The 24,588-nt window shown below is 33.7% G+C and overlaps 1 protein-coding gene across 2 annotated transcripts in view; it reads right to left on the bottom strand.

Moving 5' to 3' along the window:
• GCC2 (GRIP and coiled-coil domain containing 2) overlaps window positions 1-24,588 on the bottom strand; it is a 54,226-nt gene that overhangs the window by 25,125 nt on the left and 4,513 nt on the right. The window contains exons 5-13 of one of the 2 annotated variants that reach the window (XM_055327880.1): window positions 21,221-21,325; window positions 18,086-20,545; window positions 17,304-17,373; window positions 14,254-14,354; window positions 14,059-14,157; window positions 7,858-7,977; window positions 4,159-4,323; window positions 3,738-3,842; window positions 2,946-3,108 (exon numbers count right to left, since the gene is read on the bottom strand). In XM_055327880.1, coding sequence (XP_055183855.1) covers window positions 2,946-3,108; window positions 3,738-3,842; window positions 4,159-4,323; window positions 7,858-7,977; window positions 14,059-14,157; window positions 14,254-14,354; window positions 17,304-17,373; window positions 18,086-20,545; window positions 21,221-21,325 — 3,388 coding nt within the window. The remainder of the gene's footprint in view (window positions 1-2,945; window positions 3,109-3,737; window positions 3,843-4,158; window positions 4,324-7,857; window positions 7,978-14,058; window positions 14,158-14,253; window positions 14,355-17,303; window positions 17,374-18,085; window positions 20,546-21,220; window positions 21,326-24,588) is intronic. The other variant, XM_055327881.1, reaches the window with a different exon arrangement.

Below are 24,588 nucleotides of genomic sequence, written 5' to 3' on the forward strand. Positions count from 1 at the left end.
TTAAAGACTATTTAATAATTATATATAATTAAATCAATTTTAATAAAAGTGAAAAAAGAAGAGAAATGAAGAAAAACAGAGTATCACTAACCTATGAGATTATATCAAGTGGTCTAATGTATGTAATTGGAGTCCTAGGGAAAAAAAGGGAGGAAGATTTAGACAAAAAGAAGTAAATAATGGCCAAAAATATGACAAATGAAGAAAACTAGAAAAACTACATACAACAAAGAAGCTCAACAAAACACAAGCAGAATATAAACAAGAAATAAAGACACACCAAGGCATATCACAAAATTCTACACTCAGCAAAATTATCTTAAAAAAAAAGATTTTATTTACTCATTTTAGAGTGAGAGAGAAAGAGAGAGAATACACATGCAGGGTCGGGCAGGAGGAGAGAGACAGAGAAAGAATCTGAAGCAGATTCTGCAGTGAGCACAGAGCCCAGTGCAGGGCTCCATCCCACAACCACAAGATCATGACCTGAGGTAAAACCAAGAGCTGGATGCTTTCTTGACTGAGCCACCTGGATGCTCCCCAGCAGAACTGTCTTTCAAAAATGAAGATTTTTTTTTCAGGCAAACAAAACATGACAGAATTCAATGCCAATAGTCTGCACTGTTAAAGGAAGTTCTTCAGGCAAAAGGAAAGTCAGTATTTGATGAAATCCAGATATACATGATGGAATGAAGAGCACTAGAAATGGTAGACATGTGGGTAAACATATGAAATAAAATTCTCTAGTTTTTCATTTCTTTAAAACAGGAATTGGAAAACGTTTTAAATGGTGAAATAATGAATATTATAGGTTTGTAGGTGATACAGTCTGTTACAACTACTCAGTTGTGTAGCACAAAAGCAGGTACAGATGATACACACAAATGGACATAGCTGTGTTTCAATAAAACGTTCGTATAACAGGCAGCTACTGTGGGCCATGGTTTGCTGATCTCTCCTTAATAGATGGCTATTTTCAAACAAAGATAACACAATTATTGTCTGTAACACATGGAGAAGTAAAATGTATGACAAAAATAGCACAAAGGGCAAAAGGAGTAAATAATCTATATAAAGTGGTATAATTTACTTAAAAGTAATCTGTAATAAGTTCATGACACATACTATTAACTCTAAAGCACCCACTAAGAACTAACAAAGAGGGGGAAGCCTGGGTGGGGTTCAGTAGTTGAGCATCTGCCTTTGGCTCAGGGTACGATCCTAGGGTCTGGGGATGGAGTCCCACATCGGTCTCCCTGGGAGGAGTCTGGTTCTCCTCCACTGCCTGTGTCTCTGCCTCTCACTGTGTGTCTTTCATGAATAAATAAACACAATCTTTAAAAACAACAACAGCAAAAAACGAACTAACAAAGAGGTATAGGTAACAAGCTAATAAAGGAGTTAAAATGGAACCATATAAATTACTCAGTTCAAAAGAAAGCAGAAAGAGAGGAAAAAGGAAACATATTACAAAACAAGTAGAAACAATCAACAAGGGCAGCCCAGGTGGCTCAGCGGTATAGCACCGCCTTCAGCCCAGGGCGTGATCCTGGAGATCCAGGATCGAGTCCCATGTTGGGCGCCATGCATGGAGCCTGCTTCTCCCTCTGCCTGTGTCTCTGCCTCTCTCTCTCTCTCTCTGTCTTTCAGGAATAAATAAAATCTTAAAAAAAAAAAAAAACAGTCAACAAGGTAGTAGGTTTAAACCTAATCATATAAATAATTATGTTAAAAATAAATAACTTACACATTCTATTTAAACAGCAGAGGCTATCAGCTTGGAGAGCACTGGAAGAGTCAACTACGTGCTATCTAAAAGAAACACTTTAGAGACTTTGGTCGACAGCTAAAGGATGGGAAAAGACATGCCATGTAAACAAGAAACAAAAGAAAGCTGGAGTGGTTATATTAATACCAAAGTGGACTTTAGAAAAGAAATACCACCAGTAATTAAAAAAAAAAATACATTTCACAATAATAGAGAAATTCAGTTACCAGGAGCAAGTATCGATTCTAAATGTATATGGAGTTAATTCCAGAGTTTCTAAATATATGAAGCCAAAAACCACATGTGAAAAGAGAAAGAAACCCACAGTTATGTTCAGGAAATTCAACATATCTCTCTCAGTATTTGGTAGAGCAGTAGTCAGAAAATCATTAAAAATATAGAAAACCTAAACTGTCACCTGACCTGATTTAACTGACATTAGTTAGAACACGCTATCCAATAACTAATATAGTTGAACACATTGTTTTCAAGTGCCTAAGGAGCATTCGCCAAAAGAAATCTTATTCTGGGCCATTAAACAAAACTCAATAAACTTAGAAGGACCAAGGTCCTACAGAATATGTTCTCTAACTACAAAGGAATTCAGTAAGAAATCGTTAACAGAAAGATGTGAAATTCCTTTAAATGAATAAAACAACAGACTTCTAAGTAACTCATGGGTCAAAGAAGAAATCCAGAGGAAATTAAAAAATATTTTGAGCTAAATTAAACAAAAGTATAGCATACCAATTTAGGAGATGTGGCTGAAAGAGTGCCTACAGGCATATATATACATCTTTAGAGGCTTAATGTTAGAAATTATTTTATGGAGAAAGTGGAATATAATCACCTTAAAAAAAGATTTCACTGATATTTAAATGATCCCACACTGCTTGACAACCAGCAAATTGTGGACAAGACCATTCTTTATCTTTGTATCACTCATGCAGCTTGTACTTAAATATTTAAGTAAATGAATGCATTATGCACCAATACGGACTGTACACATCTAAACAAAAAATAGTTTTACAATCCTCATCGTCCTTAAGAATATTTAGCATTGTGTGAAAGATCTGTTTGGCAGTCAAAGACTGGTGAAATGCACAAATAAGGTTGCTTCCCTGTATTCTGTTATGATGAAATTATTTTAAGTTAAAGTGAATTTTGTTTTACTCACTCATTTCTTCTTGCAGAGTTTCTTGTTTCTGCTTCTGAATTTTAATTTCTTGCTCCAAATCTTCTATCTTGCTATTTTTATTAGCTAAATTTTGATTTAGTTCTTTCATCAAACGTTCATAATCAGCTATTTCCATATTCATCAATGTGGTTTGCTGGGCATCCTGCACATATCAGAAATAAAAGATCCACATAATAGTTTAATGTTATTTGTAAAATTGCTAATTGCTAACTATAAATTATGCCAAAGGAATAAACACATCCAATTATGCTTTTCTGTAATACAGAAAGTTTATACATCATATGAAAAAACTAGAAATTGGCACTTTCTATTTTGTAATTTTATAAAATATTTTCATTGAATTTCATCATAGTTTTCATTAACTACAACTGACAGTTCTACACATGGAGCTCTTATTTATAAAATGCTAACATTTAAACAGCTCTTACAATACTTTTCTTTTTAGCCTCATCTTGAAAAAAGTAGAGAAAAATAAGCCAAAGATTTTAAATATGATATGAATTCTAACTTTTGACATTAATTAAATCTTCATGTGTCATATAACAATCCTGTACAAAAAAGGAAGTATCAAACCATTTGTGAGCCTATTCTTCTGAAAAGACAGCATTTACAAAAATGTTAAACTTTCCATTTCGTGAGTCCAACAATTTATACATGATTATGTTTATGCCTCAAAAACCTTGCTTTTGAAATTTGTCTTTTCTAAACTATCAGAATCGTTTAACACTATGAATACCGACTTCAGTTTGGAATTTGGGGTTTTATTTTTACCTTTCTAACCAGCTCTAATTCTTGCATGGTTTTCTGAAGCTGTTTCTTTTCCTTCTGAAGTTGTAGCTGAAGTTCTTCAAGTTCATTTATAGAACTGGCATGCTCCTGAAATTAAAAATATTGCCACCCCGCCCCCCAAACCAACCAACATTAAAATGGTATTTTTAAGGGTCTATAAAATAAATCTAACATATTAAAGTACAAAAAGCTTGAAAATCTTTTAATATATAAAAAACATGCACCCCAAAAATCATAGCTGGGGATTCTCCAATTCATAGTTGACATACATCAAGGAATTAAACAACTCTGTTGTATTCACAAATGCTACTCATTAGTAAGTCTTTACTTCACTTAAATGATGTGATAAAAATATCAAGTAAATATATATAAATATAAAGTAACCCCACAGGACTGTTTTTACCTTTATCTTCTGCTCTTTCTGAAGTTTTTCAGCTTCCAACTCTTTGTCTGCCACTGCTTTAGCTTTTTGGACTTCTAAAATCTGTACTTCTAATAACTTCACGTTAGACTGTAGTGTCTCAATACGAGCTAAGAGATCTTCATTATCAGAATTTAATTTTTCACACTAGAATGACAAATGATTTATGACTGTAAACATGCAGAAAATATGTACAGGAGAAGAAGAATAAAATGATGCATTATAAGATTACTGGCACAGTATGAAAAATGAAGATTTCAAAAATAATTCCACATAATATAAAATCAAAAATAAGTTTAAAACACTATTACTGTTAAAATCAATTTAACATTACAAGAGACCAGGAGCACTGGCAGAGGAAAAGGCAAAAAAAGAAACAAAAACAAAACCAAAACACCCAAGAAGCTGAGAAGTAGAGCAATAGGTAAGACAGGATAGTTGTCAGTTGTTTTGTCATATTCTTCTCCCAACAATGGGAAAAAGAAAATGATACTAAGTTTTTATTAATTTTAATTTTTATGCAAAAATTTTGAAATTGAAATATACTTAATTACATTTTTCATGTTTGCATTTACTCAATTTAAAATTACCTGAAAGGTCCTTTCAAAAAAAAAAAATTAAAAAAATTAAAAAAAAAAAAAGGTCCTTTCAACAAAGTGGGCGCAGAGGAACGAACCTGAACATAAGAAAATGCCATATATGAAGCCCACAGCTACACCATACTCAGTGGTGAAAAGCTTTTCCTCTACGATCAGGAACAAGATAAGATTTCCACTCTTGCCATTCTTACTTAACATGGTGTTAGAAGTCCTAGCTACAGCAATAAGCAAGAAAAAAAAAAAAAAACAGGCATCCAAATTAGAAAGGAAGAAGTAAAACTCACTATTCACAGATGGTTACTACGTATAGGAAATCTTAAAGACTCCACTGAAAAAAAGTTAGAGCTAATATCTGAATTCAATACAGCTGCAGAATACAAGATCAATATACAGAAATCTGTTGTGTTTGTATACTTTAATAACAAACTATCAGGAAGAGAAAGTAAGAATAAATAATACCACTTACAACTGCATCATAAAGAAAACAAAAATCTAGTAATAAATTGAACCAAAGAGATGAAAGACCTGTATATTTAAAGCTATAAAACACTGATGAAATAAACTGAAGATGATACAAATGGAAAAATATTCTATGTTCATAGATTGGAAGAATTAATATCTTTCAAATATTAAAATATTGCTATCTGACCAAAGCAATCTATAGATTGGGTGTAATCCCTATCAAAAATCCAATGGCATTTTCTATAGAACTAACTAGAACAACAATTCTAAAATTTGTACAGAACCACAAAAGAGCCCAAATAACCAAAGCAATCTTGAAAAAGAAGAACAAAACTGGAGGGATCATGCTTCCTGATTTCAAACCTTTATAAAAGAACAATACTCAAAACAGTATAGTGCTGGCATAATAACAGACACATAGATCAATGAAACAGAAAAAAAGAGTCCAGAAAAAAACCCACGCATGTCTAGTCAATTCATTTATAACAAAGGAGCCAAGAATATACAATGAGAAAAAGATAGTCTCTTCAAAAAATGGTGTTGGACAAGTTGGATGGCCACTTAAAAAAGAATGAAACTGGACCACTATCTTATTCCTTACACAAAAATTAACTGAAAATGGTTTCAAGATTTGAATGTAAGACCTAAAACCATAAGACTTTCAAGAGATTGGCAGTAAGCTCCTTGACATTGGTATGTCATCAATTTTTTGAACCTGACACCAAAATCAAAGGCAACAAAACCAAAAAATCAGTAAGTGGGACTGAATCAAACTCGACTCCAGGATCACGCCCTGGGCCAAAGGCAGGTGCCAAACTGCTGAGTCACCCAGGGATCCCCTCAAACTCAAAAACTTCTTAACAAAGGAAACCATCAAAAAAAACAAAAACAAAAACAAAGGAAACCATCAACAGAATGAAAAGGCAGCCTACAGAATGGAAGAGATTATTTGCAAATCCTGTATCTGATAAAGGGTTAATATTCTAAATAAAGAACTCCTACAACTCAATAGTAAAAACCAAAAATTCAACTTAAAAATGGGCAGAATATATAAACAGACATTTTCCTAAAAACATATAGATGGCCAATAGGTACATGAGAAGATGCTCAACATCATGGATCATCAGAGAAATGTAAATCAAAACCACAACGAGGGACGCCTGGGTGGTTGAGCATCTGCATTGGGCGCAGGGCATGATCCTGGGATTGTGTCCCATATCAGGCTCCCCATAGGGAGTCTGCTTCTCCCTTTGTCTATTTCTCTGTCTCTATCTCTGTCTCTCTCATGAATAAATAAAATCTTTAGAAAAAAGATTTAAAACCACAATGAAATATCATCTCATACCTGTTAGAATGGCTGTTAAGAAAACAAAACAAACAAAATACAAAAACAAACCTGCAACCACCCCAGAAACAAGAAGTGTTGGCAAGGATGTTGAGAAAAGAGAATGCCTGTGCAATGTTGATGAGAATATAAATTGGTACAGCCACTGTAGATAAGAGTATGGAAGCTCCTGAAAATTAAAAACAAAACCACCAAATGATCCAATATTTCAACTTCTGGATATTTATCCAAATAAAACAAAACCAGTAGCTCAAAAAGATACATGTACAGCCATGTTCACTGCAGCATGACTTACAATAGCCAGGATAAGGATGCAACCTAAGTGTTCATTGATGGATGAAATGGATAAAGAAAATGTGGTGTATACATCCAATAGGATAGTATTTGGCCATACAGAAGTATGAAATCTTGCAATCTGTGACAACATGAATGGACCTCAAGAACATGATGCTAACAGAAATAAGTCAGATAGAAAAAGACAAATACTGTATGATTTCACCTATATGGAAAAAAAAATAAATAACAGCTAAGCTCAGAGAGAATATTCCAGAGGCACAGGGCGGGATGTGGGTGAAAGGAGTGAAGGATTCAAAGGAAACAAACTTCCAGTTATAAAATAAGTCATGAAATGTAATATAAAGTATGGTGCTATAGTTAATAACAATGTATTGAATGAATATTTGAAAGTTGCTAAGAGTAAATCTTAAAAGTTATTTTTTTTAAAGTCCTAATCACAAGAAAAAAATTTTTTTCTTAATTTTATTTATTTATTCATGATAGTCACAGAGAGAGAGACAGAGAGGCAGAGACACAGACAGAGGGAGAAGCAGGCTCCATGCAGAGAGCCCGACGTGGGATTCGATCCCTAGTCTCCAGGATCGTGCCCAGGGCCAAAGGCAGGCGCCAAACCGCTGCGCCACCCAGGAATCCCGAAAAAAAAATTTTTTTAAAGACTTTATTTATTTATCCATGAGAGACACAGAGAGAGAGGTAGAGACACAGACAGAGGGAGAAGCAGGCTCCCTATGGGGAGCCAGATGCAGGACTCAATCCTAGAACCACAGGATCGGGACCTGAGCCAAAGGCAGATGCTCAACCACTTGAGCCCCCTGGTGTCCCACAAGAACAAAATTTTTAACTACGTACGGTGATAGGTGTTAACTAGATTTCACAATATATACAAATCATGATGTTGTACACCTAAATCTTAATTAACATGATGTTATATGTCAATTCTACCTCAATTTTTTTTTTTTTTTTTTTTTTTTTTTTTACCTGAAAAGTCAAATTCCTTAATTGTCTTGTAAGGTCTTCTATGTGATGCTCAAAATTATTAGCACGTTCTTTTTCCAAATCCAACTGCTCTGACTGCTTGTCATATTCTAATAAAAGATTCTTCAATAAAAGACAAAAGGATTTAACTTCAGGCAATTATTATACATTCAACCAGTCGGACTGTATTATCAAGCCATATTGATATAACATTTGAGTCCATTCTGAAAGCTTACAGTATTTAAGTTCAATATTTAGAATATTTAACTGGCATTATATAATAAAATTAGCAAAATTCAGATGACTTTTAGTATGGGGGAGCTATTCAAAGGCAAAAGGATTTCACGTTTATACAATATTTAATATCTGTAAGCTAAATATTCTAGTCATCAACAAAAATAAACTTCTGAAACATAAAATTTAAAGTTGCCTACTAACTTCCACCTAAAGAATTCTGATGAGAGAAATATAGAGGTACTAATGGAAGAACAGGGGAAGATATTTTATAAAAAGGCTCATTCTCTGTGGCAAATGTTTACAATTTTCTGGACTCTAAAACCAAAGGAATTTTCTTAGTATTTCTGGTTGGCCCCTTCTGAAGAACAAAATACTCAGATCTTTTTGCAACATACTTGCAAATAAGGTTATCCTCCAAAATATGTACAATGAGATTGTTTCCAGACCGTGTGTGGATTTTTCCTCTCTTATAAATCCCATTTTGTTTTGTTCCTGGAGAACTACCTTCTGCTCTCCTTCATGTAAATGAATTTGTGTGCAAAATAACAAAACCCGAGTTCTCTTTAAATGTTTTTTTTGGAAAGCCTAAAAAGTGGCCTTCATCCAGACCAGAACTTTCATGTCCTTGGCTCTCCTCAGACTCCTCTGGGGTCTCATGTTTGACAATTATATGCTCTTTCTGGATCTTGCTTGCCAAATCTAATTTTGTTTCCAATTCTGATTTATACATAATCAACTATTATCCACACAGGTACCTAAGCATTAGAACCTGAGTTTCAATTTTATGGTCTACCCATCTTGTGATTGGCAAAAGCAGGAATTGGAAATCTAGAATCTTCTGGCTTATGTATATGTGTGTCCACGTTCACTTTTCTGAGGATTATTACTTCCTGGCATATTGAGAAATCATTTGTCTTGTTTTCCACACAGAGAAGATTCCATGCTTGTTTTGTATTTGTGTAGATTCCTCTAACTCTATAGATCAGAGATCTTTTTCCTCTTAAGCTCTATCAGGTCTTCTTTGTTTTTACTCACTATGGTTCTAACAGTTGTCAAGGACTGCAAAACTTGAATACTAAAGCTGACTGTAATAAATAATGGCTTTCTATAGGAAATTCTGACTATAATCACATATCATTCCTAAGGAGAGCATTGGAACAAAAAAATAAATGCCATACATGGCCTAATTTCCTTGACGCATTCCATTTTATGTATATATACATATGCCACATCTTCTTCATCCATTCATCCATTGATAGACATTTGGGCTCTTTCCATAGTTTGGTTATTGTTGATAATGCTGCTATAAACATTGGGGTGTACATGTCCCTTTGAGTATTTCTCTATCCTTTGGGAAAATACCTAGTACTGCAATTGCTGGGTCATAGGGTAGCTCTATTTTTAACTTTTTGAGGAACCTCCATACTGTTTTCCAGAGTGGCTGCACCAGTTTGTATTCCCACCAACAGTGTAAGAGAGCTTCCCTTTCTCCGCATCCTCGCCAACATCAGTTGTTTCTTGGTTGTTAATTTCAGCTATTCTGACAGGAGTGAGGTGGTACCTCACTGTGGTTTGGATATGTATTTCCCTGGGGATAAGGGATGTTGAGTATCTTGTCATGTATCTGCTAGCCAACTGGATGTCTTCTTTAGAAAAATGTCTATTTATGTCTTCTGCCCATTTCCTAACTGGATTATTTATTTTTTTTGGGTGGTGGGTTTAGTAAATTCTTTTCGATTTTGGATACTAACCTTTTACAGATATGTCATTCACAAATATCTTCTCCTATTACATAGGTACCTTTTAGTTTTGTTGTTTCCTTTGCTGTGCAAATAAGCTTTTTATCTTGATGAAGTCCCAATAATTCATTCTTGCTTTTGTTTCCCTTGCCTCCAGCAACATGTCAGGTAAGAAGTTGCTATGGCAGAGGTTAAAGAGGTTGCTGCCCGTGTTCTCCTATAGGATTTTGATGATGTCTTTTCTCACTTTTAGGTTTTTCATCTATTTTGAATTTATTTGTATATGACGTAATACAATGGTCGTTTCATTCTTCTGCATATTGCTGTTCAGTTTTCCCAGCACCATTTGTTAAAGAGACTGTCTTTTTTCCATTGGATATTCTTTCCTGCTTTGTTGAAGATTAGTTGACCACATAGTTGTAGGTCTATTTCTGGGTTCTCTACTCTGTTCATTGATCTCTGTGTTTTTGTGCCAGTACCACACTGTCTTGATCACTACAGCTTTGTAATACAGCTTGAAATCCACAATTGTGACGCCTCAAGTTTTGGATTGCTTTTAGTGACCATCATTCTTAAACATATCAGCACTGCTGATTTAATCTTAAATCCTGCTGTTTCATCACAAATGGAATTCCAACCTCACTCAAAGACTGAAAAGATTTTACAACTATAAAACCTATTTTAAAAACGTTTTAATAGACTTCATTTTTTTTTTTTTTTTTTTTAGAGTTTAGGTTCACACCAAAACTGAGAGGAAGGCACAGAGGCTTTTCATTATCCTTCCACATCAAATACAGAGCCCGACATTATCAACAGTCCCCATTACAGTGATACACTTATTATAAATGACAACCCTATACAAACACATCATCATCCAAAGTCCATGGTTTACATTACGGTTCATTTTTGGAGTTGTACATTCTCTGGGTTTAGACAAATTTAAAATGACATACATCCACCATTATAGATTATCACAGTTTCACAAACTAAAAAGAAAAAAACTTTTGTTCCACCTATTTATATTTATCCCTTCCTCCCCCAAACCCCTAGGAAACTTTTTTTTTTTTTTTTTAAACTGTCTTTTGCCTTTTCCAGAATGTCATATAGTTGGAATCCTACATTACATAGACTTTTCAGGTTGGTTCTTTTGCTTGGTAGTAGTATACATTTAAGTTTCCTCCATGCCTTTTCATGGCTTGATAGCTCATTTCTTTTTAATGCTGAATAATATTCCATTGTTTGAATGTACCACAGTCCATCCATTCACCTACTGAAGAGGACTTCAGTTGTTCCCAAATTTTGGCAATCATAAATAAAGCTGCTATAAACACCTATGTGCAGGTTTTTGTGTGGATATGTTTTCAACTCCATTGGGTAAATACCAACGGTTATTGATTCTATGTTAAGAACATACTTGGTTTTGTTAAGAAACTGCCACAGTTCTCACCAAATGGCTGTACTTACTATTTTGCATCCCCACTGGAGCTCCTAAGTGTTCCTTGCTCCATTTCCTTTTCAGCATTTAGTGTTGTTGGTGTTTCAGATTTTGGCCATTCTAAGAGGTGTGCAGTGGTTATCTCATTGTTTTCATTTGCACTTCCCTGATGACACATGGTGTGGAATATCTTTCATGTGCTTATCTGCCATCTATCTTCTTTGGTGCGGTATCTCGTAAATTTTTGACCTATTTTTTATTCAGGTTTTTGTTTTCTTACTGTTGAGTTTTAGTAGTTCTTTGCATATTTTGGGATAACAGTTCTTCATCAGATACATGTCTTTTGCAAGTATTTTCTGTTTCTCTTGACATTTTCAAAGAATGGAAATTTTTAATGTAAATGAAGTGTGTGTGTGTGTGTGTGTGTGTGTGTATATATATATATAAAATATATATATAAAATCAATTCTTTCATGGGTTGTACCCTTGGTGTTCTATCTAAAAAGTCACTGCCATACCCAAATTTATAGGTTTTGTCCTGTTATCTTTCAGGAATTTCATAGTCTAATGTTTTACATTTAGGCTTGTGATCTACTTTGAGTTAATTTTTGTGAAGGATATACGGTCTGGGTGTAGGTTCCTTTTTTTTTTTTTTTTTTGCATGTGCATGTTAGTTGTTCCAGCACCACTTGCTGAAAACATCATCTTTGCTCAACTGTCAAAGATCAGTTGACTATATTTATATGGGTGTATTTCTGAGCTCTCTATTCTGTTCGACTGATCTATTTGTCTATTCATCCACCAATACCACATTGTCTTGATAGCTGTAGTATTATAGGTGAGGTCAGGTTAACCCTTCCATTTTTTTTGCAATATTGTGTTGTTTTTTCTAAGTCTGACCTATATCATTTCCTTCTCTAAAGAACTTTTTACATTTGTTGAAAGGCAGGTTTTTCTTTGCCTATGAAGCATTTTTATTATGCAGTTATATCTTTTGTTCTTATCTCACAGTTCTTTGATACTCCATTCTCTTTTTTCAGTCTTTTGAAATCTATTATTTTAAACAAAGAATTTGACACACCTGGTCTACCTATGGAGGAAATTAATAAATTAGATTATGGTGTTCTTAAACACTTGAAAGAAGCAAGCTGCTAATGGTTTATAAAAGACAAGCCTATATTAAACTTTAAATAAGTGTATTAAAAAATGAATTGGTTAAATACCTTTATATATTAAGGATATTAATTCCTTGTCATATTTTCATGTTAATTTTATATTTTATACAGTTCAATCGCTTTTTTGGTAACTTTGTTAACTGCTTTAAGTTTAGCCAGAAATCAAGTGATTAAATGTTTTATACTAGGTTTTCAAAAATCCCTTTCACTTTTGACAAAATTCTTTAAATCCATCTAGAATTTATTTTGGTGTGTGGGAATGAAGTAAAAATCTAGCTCAATTATTTGAAGTAGTCATCTAATTCCTTCTTTGTTGGTTTCTAGGTTTTCAAATCTTACTGGGGTAGTGTAGCTTAGTTGGTATTAGAATAGATCTGGAACCAGGCTGCCTGAATCTAATCTTGGCTTTACTATGCTATTTGTTCTGTGAGTTGAGTCTCTTAATCTCTTTGTGCCTCATATTCCTTGCTTGTAAACTGGCAACGTTAGTTAGTAACATATTTCTTGGGTTTTTTTTTGAGAATTAAGTGTGATAAGATATGTAAAGGGCTTAGAAGAGAGCCTGGCCTAGAAGTGTTTGTTGTTATGCAGAAGTCTCCATGTCTTCTGTTAAATTAATGTCTTATTTTTACATCCAAAATGTATCAAATTATGATTTCATAAAAAAGTTTAGCATTTGCTAAAGCAAGATGTCCATTTTCTTTTTTCACTTTAAAAAATATTAAGTACTCTTGTGAGCTTATTTTCCATTTGAAATTTAGAATTAACAAGATTGCCCAATCCAAAAAAAATCCTACATTTTTTTAGTGAAACTGTTTTAGAACATATAAACCAATCTGAAAACTAATATTTCAAATGATAATAGTTGCCATATATATTTTTACAGTTTTCTTCACGAAGTGCTGAATTTTCTCATTAGAGTTCTTCCAAAAAATAAAATTTTTGGAATTTTCTTATTTCAGTCAGTCCCACATGGCTCACTCTCATCTTTACAATCACCTTTACTGTTCTACACAGTAGTTTCTTATATTTTGTCTATTATTGCCACTGAAATTTAAGTCCTAAAAGGCCAGGAATTTAGTGTATTTGATTGACTGCATTTCCCTAGTACTCACTATTTAGCCTGACTGTATAAATATTTGCTGGATACATAAAAGAATGTGATGGTATTTATCTTACATTTAGTGATTTCACTGCACTCTTGTTTTATTATTTTTTTAAAATAGATTCTCGTTAGGTTGACAAGCGTTATTACCTTCAAAAAATTCTTTCACTTTCTTTTAAACTTGTTCTTTGAGCTTCAAGGTTATTCACTTGGCCAGAATATAAAATAATAACAGTAATAATAGCCATCATTTTTGTTACTTATTTATTAAAAAAAAAATCGCAAAACAGAAATTTAGTTTTAAAAAACAATAGTTTTGAAGGAACTTTAAAGTTTAGACACTTAAAATCTTGATACTAGGATGCTACCACATTACACACACAAAAAAAACAATAAAAAAAAAGGATTTACAATACAAGGTGACTGTGTTAGGGAAAAGAGTTTTACATTTCTAGCATATTCTTTAACTTGGAAGTTACAAAGATAACTTGATATTAAAATAACTATTTTTACCTTATAGCTTTCTGCTCCTTGAATGAGATCTCTCATGGAAGTAGACAACTGATCCTTTTCTGATCGAACAGAGTCTAGCTCTTCCCGTAGAGTCTGGGCCTATTTTAAATATGATAAGAAGTTTTTTTATGGACAGAAAAACTAGATTTTCTAATATGTAAGATTCTTGAATTTTGCATTTTTAAGTCACTTTACCTCTTTTTTGCTAGAATCTAGTTCTTTCTTTGCCTTCACAGCAACTAGTTTTATCTTATTTATTTTTTCCTCTTTCTCTTTGGATTCTTTTTCCAGATATCCTAAAAACACAAATGAAAAAAATTATAAATTCAAAAAGAAAAAATCTAAATTATTTACTGAGGGCAGGCTTAGAAATTGACTTTTAATCTGGAACACAAAATCTGTAATTTGCAATTAAAAGTAATAAAATAAGTACAGAAAAGTATTAGTATCTATTTTTTAAAGTGACAGCTTAATTATGCATTACCTAAGCAAGGCAAACAACATACAAAATGCCCATTTCCTACAATCCATCAAAATAACCTACTTTAAAAAAAATCATTTCATAAGCAGCTAGAAATTGAAGAGGGTATTAGTACTCCTACTCCTTTAATATTAAAAGATTTCCGGGACACCTGGGTGGCTCAGCAGTTGAGTGACTGTCTTTGGCTCAGGGCATGATCTTAGAGTCCCGGGATTGAGTCTCACATAGGGCTCCCTGCATGGAACCTGCTTCTCTCTGCTTATGTCTCTGCCTTTCTCTTTCTCTGTCTCTCTCAAGAATAAATAAATAAAATCCTAAAAAAATATATTAAAATATTTCCTAGAGGGCACCTGGGTGGCTCAGTTAAGGATCTACCTTCGGCTCAGGTCACAATCTCAAGGTCCTGGGATCAAAGCTCATGTCAGGTTCCCTGCTCAGTGAGGAGTTAGCTTCTCCTTCTCCCTCTGCCCTTCCCCATCCCTTCTTGTGATTTCTCTTTCAAATAAACAAATAAAATCTTAAAAAAAAGAAAAAAAAGATTTCCTAGAAACTCAAGTATGGTAGGACTTTAGGTGGCAATTTGCAAATCAGGGTCATGTAGGGAAAATACCAGGCACAGTTAAATACTTAGGCTCGTAGGCACACTCCTCTTGGTTGGTAGGTATGATTTTACAACTAAACCATAATGTGTTTTACTATCCAATCCTGATCTCTCCCTTAATGTCTTTAGCCATCTCCTTTATTTTGACTTCTGTGTGCCAGATAGTTCTTGCTATTTCTGCTTAAATTACAATCTGAATTTGTGTCCTTGCTCATTAATCTAGTGCACCTGTGCTCACATCTTTTGCCTTCCTCTGCTGCTCCAGATGACTGTTCTGTCTCTCTCTGTGTGTGGCAACTGTTCTACTTCTGCATTTCATCCTATGTTCTCTCCAATTCAGGCATCAGTGCAGCAATGCTTCCTCTCTTTTGTGCAGCAAATCCCCCTAATGGATTTTTTCCCCTAATATGCAATAAGGAAAATATCAAGAACTTAAAGCCAAGATCGAACAGTGGAAGCACCAAAGAGGAAGGGAAGAGGCCACAAAAGGATTGGTGAAACATTACACACACAAAGGTAAATCACCACACTTCCCCTCTGGATATCATCTCATCTCTTATCCTGTGTAAGAGCTGTGTACACATGCTCTCAAATTTCTCTTCCTTCATTTTTTTTTTCTTGAATTCATTTCAATCAGGCTGTGGCCTTAGCATATCACAAAACAGGTTATCAAGTTACCAATAACCCTTATGTTGCTTAATCTAATGATTAGCTCATTGCACTAATGTTACTTGACCTATTACAGCATTTACCACAGCTAAGTATTTGTTCCCTCTTCAAACACTTCCATCACTGGCAATTCATTGGTCTTAATTTCCAAAACATTTTATGCTCTGGGGTTTCCTAACTTGCTGGATGTTCCTTCTCAATGCCCTTTGCTGTTCCAGTCTTTTGGATTTTTAAATGACAGAGAACTGTCTCTGGTCTTCATCTTTTTTCTACATTCACTTCCTTGGTGATCTCCATCTCATGCCTTTTAACGCAACTATTATGTTAACTAACTTTTTATGTCTGGTCCAGCTCCCTCTCCCTAACTCCAGATTTGCATATTTAGCAATCTACCTGACATCTACATTTTGGTTATTTAAACTTGCCTAGGGTGCACCGAGATGGCCCAGTCTGTTAAAGGTTTGCCTTCAGCTCAGGTCATGATCCCAGGGTCGTGGACTCCAGCCCCACATTGGGTTCCCTGGTCAGTGAGGAGCCTGCTTCTCCCTCTCCCTCTGCCTGCTGCTCCCCCTGCTTCTACTCTCTGTCAAATAAATAAATAAACTCAAAATAAAACCCAAACAACTTGCCTCAAACTTAGTTCTAATTACATCTAACTCCACTTGCCCCAATCATCCACTGCAAGAAAACACATTCATTATAAAATCTTCTAACTTCCTTCACCAGACAAACTCGGCACTAAAGAACTATGGTCACTTAAATATTTGTTTCCTTTCAGTGGAAATGAAATAGGTACCCCATAACGTTAATATGATGAAGATGTGTTAGGACAAAGTCCTAACTCCTCTGCACACATTCTATAGCTTTTGTGATCGGACTCCTGCCTCTCCAGGAACTTCTTGGTATGCTCCTTGATGTTATAGATGTTAACATGCATGTACCTGCTGTGCCCTTCTAGCAGAATACCTTTCTTCTCTTGTCAAATTTCTCATTCTTCAAGACACAACAAAAGTATAGCCCATTCTGTGATGTTGTCCTTATTCAAGACAGTTAATCATGCCTTCCTGCGCTGTCAGCACTATACCTTCTCCATACCTCAAGCTACTACAATAATAGCCCCTTCTGGCACTGAACTCTTTGAAGACATGGTCTGTATCTTAATCACTTTGCTATTACCAGGGCAGAAATAGGCTGGCATCAAAGTAAAGTTTGCTAAATGAATGAAAAAAAAAAAAAAATCCCCAAACAATCATGGAACCATTTATAAAGGGAATCACATCAGTCCTTTGGATTAAACAACAAATTGGTAATTTTGGCAGTAAACAAACTGCCAAACTGCAAACAGATGGCAGAGAAGCAAGAATGAGGACATTAGAAAGAGATAGCTAGTTATTATGATTTAATAACTCATTAATTGGCTACTACATTTCTCAATCTACTCTAATACTAGAAGAATCTGTATAATTTATTGCAACAACATATATAAAATCATACCTATTTTTTCTTCCAGCTCTTTTAGTAAAGAAGGTTGATCATTTTCTATGGGTGATTTCTCTAAGGAATCCTAGATTTTATAGGAAACACAAAAAGAAAATCACTTCATTCTCCACAAAGAACTGACCATCATGTCATGTACAAGAAAATCCTCATTAAAGAAAACACACAAAAAGCAATCTGATGACCAGGTTTTTTTTACCTTTATAGACCAGATAATACTGACATTATCATACATATATTTACTATAGAAAAACAGTAGCATCCAAGACCAAGATGAACAACCTGACACACATCAAACACATAATGTAATAAGGGAAAGGTTAAATGATCGCAGTTTATCATACTTTCATAAACTTTTTGGAGAAAAGTCTAAAATCTTGGCTAAAGTTAAATACTGCAATAGCCCACTTTTCTGCTCAACAGTGTACTTTAAGAAGGGTATATATATGTATATAACGCAAGAATGAAATCCAAGTCTTTTTCATGTAGTTCTAGTGGTGCCTAGTCGAACAATTTTGACACGGACATTTAACCCTCAAATTATTTAATCTTATGCAGGATCAAGATTTTAAAATGATTTAAAACCAGAAAGTCCCCAATGTGACTAGACGATACACAACATGAAAATGTTTAATGTACTTTCAGAAAATTGTCATTTGAGCTTAAATAATGAAACTTTACTTCTGACTTCAAAGTGTAAAATTTTAGTTTCATATTTTCTAGAATCTAGGACTAGAGCTAAGTGTTTATTTAAACTAATAAAATTAAAATAATAGTACCTTTAATAATAACAATTCTGCTCTCACATTCTGCAATTCAGCTTCTTTTTGTTCTAGTGATAACCTCAGATTTTCAAGTTCCTTTGCAAAAATTTGTTCTTCTTCATGGGTTTCATTTTTGCTACATAATTTTTGAGAGGCTTCTTCAACTTGACTTAAAAGATTCTGATTTTCGAGTCTTAGTTTTTCATTAACATTCTTCATTTCTAGCAGATCAGACTGCAAGACCTCTTTATGTGACAGGATTTCTTCTAACTCTTTACTTAAAAAAACTTTCTCTTGTTCATTGTCTCTGAGTAAAGACCGAAGTTCTTCACACTGAACTACATTCTCTTCTTGAAGGCACTTCATCTTTTTTTCTAACTCTGCTACCCTCTTATCATACTGAAAAATCAAGTTGTGTTTTTCTTCATTTATTTTAGTTAAGGATTCACCTATAGCTTGTAGGACATTCATGACATCTTGCTCTCCATCTTCTGAAGCTTTGGATCCCATCTGCTTAAGAAAACCATTTAACTGAGTTTTGACAAATAACTTCTGATCCTGCTCATTTTCAAACAGTGTACTTAAATTATCTCGTTCCTTAACTGTTAACTGAAGTTTCTTTTCTAATTCAGAAATGTGTTCCCTAAGCATAAAATCTCCTTCTTTTTGGGACAGAAGAGCTTCTAAATTCCTATTCAATTGGCTCTTTTCTGAACTTAATCTGTTATTTTCCTCATAAAGAGACTTGGCTTCAGATGACAGTGCTTCCTGGTCTTCAGACATAGCTTTTAATTGAATCATAAGCTTTTCTAGTTTTTGGTTATTTTGATCCTTTTCTTTTAAAGTTTCTTCTAGTTCTCCTGTTAATTCATTTACCTTTTGTTCTAGTTCAGTGTTGTACTGGCTACTTTGCTTCACTTTTCCCCTAAGTTCTATGATCAATTGTTCTTCCTTTTCACATTTCTTATTGAGATTATCCATCTCTTCATCAGATAATTTTATTTTACTTATGAAATTATTTTTTTCCTCAGTAAGAGAACTTATCTTTGCTTCAAAATCTTGTATCATTTTATCTCTCTGATGCAGACTAATTAAACATACTTCATTCTTTTCTTGAAGACTTTTTATGGTATTTTCAAGTTCTTGTACTAATTCTTCTTGGGATAACCTTTCATTTTCTCTCTGGAGACGATTCACAGTTTCAAGAAGAGCATCTTTTTCATTAAAAGCAGTTCTGAGCTTCTGTTGAAGTTCATTAACATCAGATGCTTGCTGCTGCTTCATTGATTCAAACTCTTGACTTATTTTCCCAGCAGATTCCCCCAGTTCTGTTTGTAAGATTTCCATAATTTCTCGCAAACTCTCATAATTTAAAATTGCTTCTTGCTTTTCTTGCTGTAGGTTTTCACACTGCTCCTTAAGACCCTGTATTTCAAACATTAATGTTAATTTTTCTTTTTCGGAGACTGATAAAAATGTCTCATTTAGTTCTGATATTTCTTTTTGGTGGTGTTCTTTAAGACTCTGCACTTCTTTATTATGTTGTTCTACAGTATAGCAAAATTGTTTATGTGAATCGTCTAGTTCAGATTTTAATTTTTCAATTACACAGCACTGTTCTTCTTTAGCTAGCAACAATTCATTAATTTTAAACTCCAAGTCTTCTCGTTCATGTAAAAACTCATCCTTTACATGTTGTGCATCAATTTCAAGTTTTAATTTAAGATTATTCATGTAAGTTACCTCATCTTTTAAAATACTATGTTGAGACTCCAATTCTTTTAAAGTATTTTCTAAATGTTTGACTTTTTCATTTACTACTTGTTCTGCATCTTCTTGTAAGACCAAAGGAAATGCCTGATTTTTGTGGTTCGCATTTGGGGCATTCTCTAAGTTTTCTAATTCACATTCACATTTCTCCTGAACGTACATCTCACTTGCCTTGCATTGTGTGACTAAATTATCCCTTAGCTGGTTTAAATTATTTACTCCTGCTTCATCTTCTTTAGCAGATGCTTCAATCTGGCACATCAATTCTTTAATCTGCTCTTGGTGTGTAGTTCTCAATTGCAAAATTTCTTCTTTCAAACCATTAATATCTTTTTGGTAATGCTGGGAATTAGCCTCAATGACTTCTTGGAGACGAGAAATTTCTTGCTCCTTTTCATTTGTAGCAGCTCTTAATTGGTTTTGCAGATATAAAATTTGCTCCTCAAAGGCTGGCCTGATATTCTGAATCTCCTCTTGTAGTTTTTTAACTTTATCCTCACAATCACCCTGAAATTTAAGTTGTTCAAAAAGTTCTAACTGTTTTTTTGTTGCTTCTTCCAGTTCCTTTTGCAAGCTAGCTTTATCTTCACTGTGTTTAGAATGTGTTATCATTAATTCATTTTTCAGATCTTCAATTTCTTTCACATAGTTTCTTTGTGATTGTTCAAACTCCTTGTACACATCTTCCATCTTAGTTACAGAATCCTATTATAAAAAAAAAAAACACACACAAAAATTACTTAAGACAAAAGATACACCTAACTGCCTTCAGGAAAAATATTAGCCACAGGCTAATTAGAAAAGTGAACAAAAATGTACATAGAGAAATATGATATTGAGATTCTAAGAATTCTGTGCAGGTGATTAAATATGTTATTCAAAGTAATAACTAAATAAACAAAACCTAAAAAGTAATAACTGAAAATAAGAAATCTCTGAATTTAATTTCCTTTTAAAAGGTGCTCAATTGTGTAAGTTATATTAAGTCACAATGACTTTAATTAGCATCTCCTGAGTACAATAATAAAGGATTTTTTAGAAAATTAACTGAGACCCAATAGGCAATTGAGCATCCTAGAACTGAACAGATAATAATATTTAGAATGTGTGTGAAAATCAACTTACTTAATAAGTACTATTTCACAAAATAAGTATTTTTATTAATTTTTAACAAAGACTGACATAGCAATAAGGAAGATTAAGCAATGCAACAACATTGGCTCCATCTCCATGTAGCAAGGTGATTTTTTCTTTTTTAGGTATCAATTTGTTTTCTTTTAAATTATTAAAATCTTCAGATCAGAAGCTTGTTAAGGTCTTAGCTCTGAAAATCCTCACTATATTAGTCAACAAATAAAAAACATTAAGTTGTTACTTTACCTCAATCTCTTGCTTCATTTGAATATTTTCCTTCTTCAGACAAAGACACTGTTGCTCAGTCTCTGCTTTTTCCAGAAGAATAGCATCTAGACGTTCAGTCAATGCCTGTTATGGAATAAGATGATTTGTTTGCTGGAGTTTAAACATGGTGGATTGACCACATGCGTAATTTTCTCTTCACCTTTTCCAAAGCTCACTAAAGTAAGGATAACAGATTTAAAAAGGTCTATACATAAGCACAAGGAGAAAAGGTGAAAAAGAGGTGAGGATATGGGAAATTTCACCATATATTTGAAAACTGAAAAGTAGGGACACCTGGGTGGCTCAGTGGTTGAGCGGCTGCCTTTGGCTCAGGGCATGATCCTTGGGTCCAGGGATGGAGTCCCACATCGGGCTCCCTGCAGTGAGCCTGCTTCTCCCTCTACCTATGTCCTCTGCCTCTCTCTGTGTCTCTTATAAATAAATAAATAAAATCTTAAAAAAAAAAAAAAGAATAAAGAAAACTGAAAAGTAGAGGAGGAACTGAATTAGAAGAGCACAGTATAACCTAAAGTGCCTTCACAGGGAAGCACATATGAGAAGCTGGCAAATGCTATAGGAAAGTAAATGCTTGGAATGTGGAGGCTCCAAATACTTAACAGTATTTGTTTCCCTTAACAGGGAAGTATATAATATGTGGGTTTCAAAAGCTGGAGATTGGTTGACAATCTGAGTAGGGAGTGGTTAGAATAATAGATCACCCATGTCTTGTCTTCCTCAGAGACAGATTTGTTCTCTGCAGAAATTAAACAGGACAGGAAAGTAATGAAACAGAAACTAGATCAACAAGAGTCAGTTCTTTGAAAAAAATGCTAAATGAAACAACCTCTAGCAAGACTGACCAAGAGAACACAGAAGTCATAAACACGAATAAAAAGGAAACATGTCTACATATAAATCAGAGATTAAATAGTTAAAAAGATTATGAACAATTATATGACAATATCAAAAACTGAAATCAAACGAATAAACATTGCTAGAAAAATATAGCTTCACTAACTCAAGAAAAAAAATTAAAAAGTATAATTAATACAATAACTATTCAAATCAATCTAGTGGCTTAAAAACTGTGGACTACAGGAAGGACACATTGAAACTCTTACAGGTGAATTCCATCAGATTTTCAAAGAACAAATTATTCCAATTACACATGAACTTGTCCAGACAAAAAAAGAAGCAATGTCCAAGTTATTCTATAAAATTTGCATAATTAGATACAATTATCCAAAGACTTTACAATCAGGAAAATCATAAATCCAATCCACCGTGAATCTGGACAAAGGTAATCCTCAAGGTTAAAATCTAGATAAACATTAAAATCATAAATAAGTATTAGTACACTATCACCCTAGATCTGCTTGCCTCTGAACTTTCATGAAATAAAGAAAAACTTTATGAAAAACAAAACAGATGCAGAAAATTTAGAGTTCAAGTTACAGATATTATTCAAACGGGTAGAATAAAGCCATTCTTAAATATGGGATAACAATCTTCCTTCCAGGGCAGCCCTGGTGGAGCGGCGGTTTAGCGCTGCCTGCAGCCCAGGGCATGATCCTGGAGACCCTGGATCGAGTCCCATGTCAGGCTTTCTGCATGGAGCCTGCTTCTCCCTCTGCCTGTGTCTCTGCCTCTCTCTCTCTCTCTCTGCATCTCTATGAATAAATAAATAAAATCTTTAAAAACAAAACAAAACAAAACAAAATTTTCCTTCCATAAAACCCTCAGAGTGCTACGGAAAGACATGCTTTACAAAGATGAGGTTAACTAAGAAAGTGAATGATATGTAACCAAGCAGACGGGGGGCCAATATAGGACAGCAGTGTAGAAACACAGGATCATAGCACAAGGCCAATTTCAGGAAATCTGTGTGGCAGAACTAGAAAACAACCAGAAAAATTTGTGCAGAACAGATGGCTCTAGTTAGGAGGTGGTCCAGGAAAAAATGGAAAAGAGTATTTGATCTATTTGACCTTTGGAGAGTAGGAGTTGTGAAAGAGCTAAATTTTCATCTACTGTAATAGCAATAGCTAAATGTCTAAAATGGATAAATCAAGGAATAGCAGTATAACCATATTATTTAGAAACATAGAAATATTCCCAGAAATTATTTAGTGTTATAATGAGTCATTTAGTTATTAGCATTATTTATAAACCATATGCATATATCATTTTGGTTAAAACTATTTTAGTTTTAAAATTACTTTTTTTAAATTACATAATACATTGCAATATAAACTTCTGATTGGTAAATATCAGGGAAAGCCTAAATAACATTCATTAATTTTAGAAGATTAATAGAGGCCATTAACAAAACAGCTGTTAAAAAAAAAAAAGACGATTAGAAGCACAGAATGGAGAGTTAATTGTCAGGAAATATAGATTTGATTCCAGTAAAGAGACAGTTACAAGGATGACATGTACTAGAAATTTCATTATCTTAACATGCAGTTTTCACCTTCCCCTTGCATTTGGAAGCAGTATATAAGTTCACTGTAATACGATACACCTCAAATTCTGGTATGGAAAAGACTATTATTCCTATTTTTAAAATAACAGTCAAACATGTCAGCTTTGAATAAAACTTTAGATGTATCCCAATGCACTAAAAGATCATTACCAAAAATAAGAGGAATTCCAGAAATTTTAATTACAATTAAAACTTGAAAAATGCCATACATTTTAAATGTTATATTGCAAACAGAAATTCTGTATTCAGAGTCACATTTTTCCAGTGTATTTTTCCCAATGAAGAGACAAAAACTTAGCAAGCAGCTTTCCAAAGGTACATGTAGAAAACCTATTATATTGCAGTATAGGATCTTTTTTAAATAGAAAAATTAACTGAAAAATTAACTGAAAATTAACTGCATCTCTTTCAATCACTCCCTAAAGCATTCTCTCATTAGAATTAAAAACCAAAGGTTTTATTCATGAATTTTGATTCATGAATTTTACCAAACTTACTGTCTGAAACTTGGTGAGGATAACATGCTCAAATATGAAATTAACCTGAAAAGTAAAGCTCATTAACTCAGAGAAATTTTCTAATCTCCTCTTAGAAATTTTACAGAAAGAAGAAAACACTGATTGGGGATAAGGAGGAAATAGGGGCAGTTATTTAGATATTCTGGAATGCAGCTATGTAACAAGTGTTTCAAGGGCTAAGAGTTAACATACTAAATTAGAAAGAAGTCTCTGTGGATTTCTCTTCAAATACAAAAACATCCTTTTAGTGAGTATGTATTAAATACCCCCCAGAAATATATGGCAATAGCATAATATTCAATAAATTATTGAGAACTTATGTGACAGATGTAATTTTAAGTGCT

Source organism: Nyctereutes procyonoides, unplaced genomic scaffold (genome assembly GCF_905146905.1).
Source record: "Nyctereutes procyonoides isolate TBG_1078 unplaced genomic scaffold, NYPRO_anot_genome, whole genome shotgun sequence".
Lineage (NCBI taxonomy): Eukaryota > Metazoa > Chordata > Mammalia > Carnivora > Canidae > Nyctereutes > Nyctereutes procyonoides.